This window comes from Anneissia japonica, unplaced genomic scaffold (genome assembly GCF_011630105.1).
Source record: "Anneissia japonica isolate Jap-2015-1 unplaced genomic scaffold, ASM1163010v1 scaffold10466_len380309_cov135, whole genome shotgun sequence".
Lineage (NCBI taxonomy): Eukaryota > Metazoa > Echinodermata > Crinoidea > Comatulida > Comatulidae > Anneissia > Anneissia japonica.
The window spans coordinates 122,373-131,925 of NW_022715455.1; the positions used below are offsets into that span (position 1 = coordinate 122,373).

A 9,553-nucleotide genomic window follows, 5' to 3' on the forward strand; every position below is an offset into this window, starting at 1 on the left:
TTTTTTTGTATTTATATATTTAGCTGTAATTTATAATTTCCACAGCTTTGCTGCCATTTAGGTGTTTAATAAATCTTATCTTTCTCTTATATCATCTCTGATAATATAATAAGACTTTGATTTGTATTTTAATGATCGATAGGTCCAGGTTTAGCATTTGTAGCGTATCCCTCAGCTGTAGCAGAGATGCCTATCTCACCGCTTTGGGCTTGCCTCTTCTTCTCTATGTTATTCATGCTGGGATTGGATAGTCAGGTAAACATAACGTAACCAGGAAAAGTCACAACGAATAATCCTTCCTGATTCCTGTCAATCAAATTGACTGTTGACTATTTCAATATTGCCTTCAATTTATATTTGTTTCTGACATCCGTTAACGACAATTAGGTTGTAGCAACTACTTTCCTATTTTTTTTTTTTTTTATTTTGTGAGAGTAAATGAATTCTATGTAATGATGCGTAATGTACAATAGACCTCCCACAATTTCTTATACACATTTGCGCCATAATGATCTTGACCCCTGCAGATAAATAACGAACAGGTGACAAATCTAATCAATCACTAACCATTACATATTGCCTGTAACTATGGCAACAATTAGTACGCAACGTGTGCACTTGCTAAAACACTTGTCACGCAGAGATGACAGATATTTTTTGATGTGCTATGTCGAAAAAATGTAAACTGTCTACTCAGCAATCTGCTCCTTGACCTCGCTGGTTCCACCGGAAATTTTCATACCTATGCATAATACATACATACATACATACATACATACATACATACATACTCTATAGCCACCACTGATCGGTTCACTATACTGAGGAACAATGTGATGGAAAATGTCAACCAATTTGAACTATATTGATACACTTTAAACGTGCAGATCAGACATTTAAATATCTTAAGGCCGTAGATTCTGGGAGTTCACCAACAGACACCACCTGGCGACCATATATTTTTTTTTCTGTGACCAAACACCTCGCTTTTTTTTTCTATGACCAAACACCTCGCTGCTCCAGGGTCCAGGGTTATAAAACGGTCAGAAATGATAGTGATAGTATTGGTGGTGGTGGTGGAGATGGTGGTGTAAACATCTTGTAAAAGACATTTGCCGAAACCCAGTTTGCTGAGTCAATAGCCACTTTACCGAAACCCACTTTGCCGAAATCATGACAACCCAATTTGCCGAATCTCAGTTTGCCGAAACCCAATTTCCCGAATCTTGCCATCACCGTCGTAGATGGTCAGGATGGAGCCGTATTTACACAAATTGAAAGGCAAAATGCTAGAAAACATTCACGTGGAAAAACACACTGTAAATGATTTGCCGACGGGGTCTAAATCAAGGGACCCTCTAGAGCTTCGATCAAGGCCCTGGCATAAAGATCCCTTGGTATGGGAGATAAGATGCTTGATCCTTCATTTCATTTTCAGCTAAAATTAGAAATAAAATAAAATGAAGGCTTAAACATCGTAACCCCCCTAAAAAATCTCTTCCAGCGAATCCTACCAGAGATTTTGGGGCCAGAGCCCTGACAGAGGTTTTAGTTCAGACCCCTTGTCGGCAACTTTTTTGGAGCAACCACCCAGCACTTATGTTATGTAGGCCCTATTTATTATATATATGCTCACAAGATATTTTATCCGATAGGCCTATTTATTTTTTTATTTTTTTTTTGCTGATAGCCGAATATTTAATAAAGTTTTATTTATAGAATAAGATTAAAAACAATCATTAAATTACAATAAGCCGCTATTTATTATATGAATTCATGGTAAGACAGTGCTGCATCGTAAGGTTGATGCTGTTGTTAATGTTTTTCTGCTTTTAATTGAATTTTTGTCAAACTAGGTTTTCCGATAAAACTGGGAATTATGGTTTTTGAGTCGGCAAACTGGCATTCGGCACACTGGGTTTCGGAAAAGTGGGCTCGGCAATCTGACATTCGGCAAACTGGGTTTTGACAATCTGGCCTAGAACCCTATAATGATCATGACCATAATTATCATCAGCTCTGTGACCATGATCATCATCTTAATCTTGAAATAGAAATGATGGTGATGATGACGTTCACGGTAGTAATTAAGATGATGAAAGCGTATATACTGTCATTCTAATATGAACTTAAATAGATGGAAATATTTCAATCCTTTAATTCATGTAAACAATATATATTTCTGTTTTTGATCCTGTAGTTCTGTACCATGGAAGGATTTTTTACCGCCTGTATGGACGAATGGCCTCGTTACCTCAGACGTTACAAAGAAATTTTCATCGCAATTGTCTGTTTCTTCTCCTACATTATAGGGCTTAGTATGGTGACAGAGGTAATGTAACCTAGAAATAGTATACTTTACAATGTAATGTCCATTTAACTTAACACAATACTACCAGCGTTACACTGTTGTTCAACTATTCATAAACAATTAGTGTTTGTATGTGGTTTTCCATGCTAATGAGCTTCAGTTTTACTAAAGTTTGCCGTTTGTTGTATTAACATTCACTAAACCTCAATACGAAGAGCAAAAAATATGTCAAACAAATTTGTGGAAATCTGGAGAAAACATTCTAGGCCTGTTGTTGGAACATTATTAGGCTCAATACCCCGTTTTTCAGTCATCAGAGCTTCAGACCTTTACTCTGGGGGCAAGGGTTCGAATTCCTTATTGGGCGGTTGTGTCCTCATTAGGCCTAACTTATCCAACTTTTCAAAATTGGTTGCTCCTCCGTTGTTATAATTTGTAATCGACATATTTGGAGTAAACTTATACCATCAGTTTCAGTGCTTGGTTTCTATTGGCCCCAGAGTGTTATCATTAGTATAATATTTTTTCAGGGTGGTATATACGTCTTTGAACTTTTCAACACGTACTCAGCAAGTGGTATGAGTCTGCTGTTCTTGGTATTTTTTCAGACTGTCGCCATCAGTTGGTTTTACGGTGAGTGAACAAAACTAACATCAGCTCTGTAACAAATATTGTGAACGCCAAGTATACCCCTAGTTCTCAATTCCAAATCAGATCACGAGTTTAATACTTTGGACTGCGAGTACTGTATAATTATTATTATTACAAACTTTATTGCAGACACAAAATGAATTTTGTATCTAATAAGTCACAGTCACATTTGTTGTATTAGAAAAATATTTACTGTTTAAATTGTTTAATTTCCTGGTGAATCAATCAAACATGCACTAAAACAGCTACGAAACTGTTCTGAAGTACAGTATCCCCAACTGAAGATGATAGATCTAATACAGCGATGGAGTCATTGTTTTCCAAACATGACGTAGTACATCGTCACATCTCTCATGTCAGCTGTCATATAAAAAAAAATGACCACGACACCTCAATAGCTGAACCAGGTGACCCAGACGACTGGCACCGCCTTGGCCGAATGAATAACTTTCTCGTGGGTTATTTCTCAGCAGAGAAGGCATGCGAAACGTGATATTCCGAGTGTCTTAAGCCTGGTTTCCATAAAAAAAATAAATTGCTACACGCTATCGCCGACACATTAATGACGACGCTGATTGGTCATTTGAATTCAGTAAGGAAGCTATAGCGACAGTGCAGCGATTGTATAAAAACCGGTCTGACCCAGTCTGAAAAAGGTTGGGAACTAAGGGTGTAAAACATTACATCCTAAGAAAGTGTTAGAGCATGCAACTTATCGTTAATTATACTCTAGTTTTACATTTATATTATATTAGTTCTACTTGTCTCTCAGTAAGCTTAATTTCTATACAATGCTACATGCTATCACGGACAGCTTTCGTCGATGCTAATTAGTCGATCGAATCGGGGAGCCTTTCCGATTGCGTCGGAGATTGCTACGCTGTACAACGATTGCACTGAAAACATAGCGACAGTGTAGCGATTTCAAGGAAACCAGACTTCCGTGACTGTTTACGTGTATCGCTATGGTTAAGATCATTGGTAACTTAAAGTGTATTCTATAATTTGTGAAATAATTGAGATCCTACCGAATGTTGACGTACTGTAATATTTTAGTTATTTTACAATTGACTTTCAGGGGTCGACCGTTTTTACGAAAACATTGAAAAGATGATTGGATACAAACCAAATATCTGGTGGAAATTATGCTGGCTTGTTTTTACACCAGCCATTACAGCGGTGAGTTGCGCGAATTGAATTGGAATAGTAGGCCAAAATATTATTGTATTTTTGAATCGAATGTACTGCATAATTTTACATGATCACATTCACATACAAAAATTCACATTTCTTACTTCAATTCTGAATCATAGGAAGTACTTTTTTTGTTTTATTGAAGTCACCTTTTAACCAAAGAGGTCATAGACAACTGGAAATGTACATTATATAACGAAGAGGGCAGAATGAGCAGCTAAGGCAAGAATTTCTTATACGCAGCTGCTTTAAAATCTCCAAAACCATATTTCTTCCTAATTAAGCCTATATAAATTTGAAGAATTTAGCCATCCCACTCCTACACTGCTTACATTTACCAATAACATTCTATTTTTATTTTCTCATGTCTGGATGTTTTTGGCAAAACTAAAGTAAGAAATTTTTTTTCCACCCTCCTCTGACGATTTTTAAACATTAAGTTCGCGAAACAATGATACAAATTTCTCGCCTTAAAGGAAAAGTAACATTCGACATTCTAATACATCTCGGCTTAGAAATTAAAAACTTACTACTTCCATATGTTTTTTTCCCCCTTAACAATCATCAATTACTAAAATTAAATGAACATTAAAAAAAAAAAAAAGGGGAAAAAAAAAACAATTTACAATATTGACTGGTATCCTTGCACTTTACAGAGTTATGCCTAATCGAATTTACGGCTCAAATTTACATGACCGCATTCATGTTCAAATTCTCTTTTCTTAGTTCACTTCCTAATAACCATATGTCTTCAAATAATGTTCCTTAATTATCGTTGTACTATTTAATAAAGTGGGCATCACCACTGCGTAGAACGCCATCAGCGACTTGAAGCTCTGTTTATCGTTTAAAAATGAAATATCTATATATTTTTATGGATGTGTATAATACAAAAAATCAATTCAATAACATAGAAATTGTGACTAAAAAGGGAAGAGTTAACTAGTTTCTCATCGATGAGGAAAATACAAATCGGAGGTAAAAAATTCTATGTAATTCTACAGTTTGTGGGATTAGATAATCTTAAAGTCCCTAAACGTGTTAGAGATATTGGGCCTTGACCCCCTTTATGTTCTTCCAGTGGTTCGGAAGCCCATGGCTCTCTTTCGGAATATTAGACCACCCACCCCAGGGTTTGGCACAAAAAAAGAATTTATTTAAAATAATTTGATTAATATTTTACAGGGAGTGTTTATCTTCAGTCTTGTAAAATACACTCCGTTAACATATGTGGATTATGTGTATCCAGATTGGAGCTACGCTATCGGTTGGATGCTAGCCCTTAGTTCAATGTTGTGTATTCCTGGATATATGGTGTATCTTCTAGCAAAAACGCCTGGAACATTGTACGAGGTTAGTTTCATTACAGATTTTCTGAAATAAAACCCATAAGTGTTTGTATGTACGATTAGACAGTAAAACTATACAAATAATACACTAATACGTTTGAAAGACAACTGAGGATGATCATTATCAAAATCATGAATAATGATGGTGATGGTGTTTGTGGTGATGAAGGTGATTCCAGTAATGATGATGATGGTGATGGAGATGTCAGTAATGATGTTGGTGATGGAGGTGCCAGTGATAAAGGTGGTGGTGATGGCAGTTATTTTTATTTATTTTTTATTTAATACCATATTTCATTACCATCCAGCATTGCTGATCATTAGGGGCCCTCAAACAATAAATGGATAGAAAACAAGAATCACTTAAATACAGATTTATAAAATTCAGATATTAAAGATAATTTGTTATAATCTGAACATACATTAATTTAAATAGTTATAAAAAGAATTACAAGAAAATTTTAAAATATATTGTTTAAATTTTAGTTTTAAAATGGCGAATGTAGTACATATAGTACATAAACGAATATATTTTGGAATAGAATTATATAAATTTGGACACTACCGTGATGATGATGATGATGATGATGGTGGTGGTGATGGAGATGGGAGTGATGATGATGAAGTTCATAATGATGGTAGTGACCGGGACCCTTCTACTGGATGTTGATGATGATAAGGATTATAAATAGCGTCACTGTCACCAAAGAGGATGTATATAGGTATCTCTTAATTTGTATTAATAATAACGCTATTTAACTTCAATTTTCAGCGCTTCGTGATTTGTATAACTCCTCAATGGACTGAGAGTGATTATGCGAGAGGGATTCCCGTATCTGACTACAAAGTGAGCACATACGTTAACGCCACACCCCAGGGTTACCAGGAAGTAGTGAATAACGATGAATGCAAGGTTTAATCTGGCGGCAATGCAGTTAAAAATACACATAAGAAAGTATGAATGATATCTGAACAGACATGGATAGGCCAATGGTGGAGAGGCGTTTGTGATGACGACATAATAAGTCCTAACATAAGTGTTGTGACAGAAGAAGTTGATTGATGATTATACCATTGTAATGATAAATACTTGGATAATTTGCCATCAAGTTATGACCAAATGACCTGTTTTCGGTCACCTGTCATTCAGTTAAAAACACTTCAGGTCCATGAGAACACTATTTGGATTCGACATGTTGTAAAATATTTTGTCACTATAGGGTTGATAATTAATTAGATAGGCCTATTAATTAAGGTGTTCATAGTCAGTGAGAATAATCAACAAGCGATTGAAGATAGACAGGTAGAGAAAACTAGGGATACATAAGTTGGATGATTTAATAAGTTTGTTTTGAAAAAAGAATATGGAAAATCAGAATTTACATAGAACTTATAAACAAAACAAATAATACATTAATTACAAATTATAATGAAAATAATAATAATAACAGGACTAATAAGACTAGTAATAACAACATGTTATAATAATAAATATTAAATATAATAAATAATAAATATTTTATTTTATTATTAAATCTAAACGAACAATTAAGCATTTCCCTGAGTGGTGGTAGCCTCGTTCGCCTATTATTAATAGCCGATAATAAAGAACGTGTGGTATTGCAATGATAAATTGTTAAATTGATGCTTTTAATTTGAAGTACCGGTACTAGGCCTATTTCTGAAAATGTTAACCAGAGCAAAAAAAATGTATTTCAGATATTGGACGTTCATAAGAATAAATTTGAATAACCATTTAGTGGTAATATTCCGTTCAGCAGGGATCAGAGGGAGAATCCAGTAAAGATGACACATATTTTATAGTATTTCATTATTCAAAAACATTACATATTCCCTGATATAAGCGCTATATAAGAACGAAATATTATTATTATTATTGTGATCCACACTGAAAATGACGGATCGCGTGTCTGTATTTGCAAAACATACTACAGTGTACTAGTAAAATCCATAAAATTAAGACGTTTGATAAAACTTTATAAAACTGGCATATTACACTATTATTATTTAAGCATAATAACTGTTCTCTTGTATGTTAAATCAGGGTATATGAATTAGCCTATTAAACGTGGCGATGTTTTTCGCTGTATAGATGGATGTTATTTGTCACAAGTTCTGATGAATTAGCTACCGAACGACAAATTTGATAGAGTAAAAATGCCATAACATAACAGTAAAGGTTTTGTGAATATTTGTCTATATATTATATATATGTTAAGTTTTCTTAGTCTACCATAGAAAGGTAGGCATAGGTAGCAGGTATATGGGTCGTTTTTTTTATATAAATGTAAGGTATAGCTTCAGGATTCTACATGTAGGTCAACTCTTCACGTTATTTTTCCTATAGAGTTAACATTTAAATCGGTCACTCTTGGCGGCCCTAGCACACACAAAACGTTGTTATTATAACATTCACGAAAAACCATGTGGACGCTGTGGATATGTTGTCAAAAAAAATACGAGCGGAAAGCTGCAGCATTTAGTCAGAACTTACTATACGTTACAAGTACGTATTTATAGTGGAAACCAAACTTAAACGGTATATAACGCAAACAATTGTTAACTTGGCTAATACTATCACATCAGTGCATGCATTGACTGTTGATACATAATACAGAATTGTTTATACACGATACCAAGATATTAAAACATTTTAAATTTTATATTATTAATAGAATTATTAGAATTGTATTATACCATTTTATTATAGTATATAGATCTCACTACTGTGTATATAGTAACATTATATATTCTATATTATAATATTTTCATTTCATAATAGATACATTGTTATTACGAGTAAAAATCTATAAAACTCTTAGGTGGTCTAGTCATGAACGTTTTTGTAGTGTAGTATTTATAAGTCGAGCTATAGTCATATTGCAGCTCCGGCCTCTAGAATGGAAACATACGGTATTATGAATAAACAATGTATATTCCAAGCTCTGGAATCATGTGTCAGTATAGTTATTCGACTATCTTAAAACTTGCATTAGAGAATATACATTTCATGAAAATCTAGAAAGCTCCTTTTGAAACCAATCAGACTTGCCAAACTTTAGTTATCGTGGTAACAAACAATTTGTTACAGTAGCGACTACGACAACATGGAAAAATATTACAATTTCACCTAAATTAGAATTTGTTATGGGAATTGCGATGGTATTTGAAGTGAATTTCCTAATTGGTGAAATATTAATTATACAAATGAGCAATTTTTCTGGTACAAAACAAATGACCGTCAACAATTACAACACCAACAACAACTTTTAAGCAATGAAAAGACTGTACAGTATTAGGTTGAGGCGTGCAGTGGGACAAAATGGATGGAGAAATAAAATGCAGAGATGGATCTAAATTTTCATTACGTGTGATGAACTGGTGTAAATAACCAATGTTACGCGACACGAAATCCACCAACCAAATGAAAAGGAATTATTTAGGTGTGTTATAACAGAAAATCAACAAAGTTTAAAAGGCAACATCATAATTTATAGAATTTTTATTATCCATAATTAAAAACCATATCCAAAAGACTCAATTATTAATTTGACTTTAGTATATTCATTTTTATTAAAAACAACATTATTATTATCAAGTAATAAAATTTAAAAATGCAACACTTTTGTATTAACAAGAATGTTTACAAATTTTATTTTACAGACAAGTTATTAAAATTTAAATTTAATTCACTGTATATAGGCCTATATATATATACTGTATATACACACACAATATACAACAGTATTTATTTCTAGCCGTATCTCCAAATTTATCTGGCCGAACACCCTCTTGAGGCGTACCATCGTGTAATACAATGTTCCCGACGGTTATTTGGACCTGTTCAACCATGAAGCGTTCGTGGTCTAGTGGTTATGACGCTCGCCTTGTCAGCGAGAGGTCACAGGTTCGAATCCAGTCGGAGGCATTTTATTACACAATGACTTTTTATAGGACTTTATTCGTTGAAAACCTACAGGGTAGCCTACGATGTTCCATCATGTCCTTATTAAACACTGTATATGTA

General features: G+C 34.0%; 1 protein-coding gene across 1 annotated transcript in view; it reads left to right on the forward strand.

The window, feature by feature from the left end:
• LOC117109235 (sodium- and chloride-dependent GABA transporter 1-like) overlaps positions 1 to 8,477 on the forward strand; it is a 15,594-nt gene extending 7,117 nt beyond the window's left edge. Inside the window, exons 7-11 of the mRNA XM_033251493.1 lie at positions 2,201 to 2,332; positions 2,842 to 2,944; positions 4,041 to 4,141; positions 5,342 to 5,509; positions 6,278 to 8,477. Coding sequence (XP_033107384.1) covers positions 2,201 to 2,332; positions 2,842 to 2,944; positions 4,041 to 4,141; positions 5,342 to 5,509; positions 6,278 to 6,424 — 651 coding nt within the window. The 3' untranslated portion in view covers positions 6,425 to 8,477. The remainder of the gene's footprint in view (positions 1 to 2,200; positions 2,333 to 2,841; positions 2,945 to 4,040; positions 4,142 to 5,341; positions 5,510 to 6,277) is intronic.
• Positions 8,478 to 9,553: the final 1,076 nt, after the last annotated feature.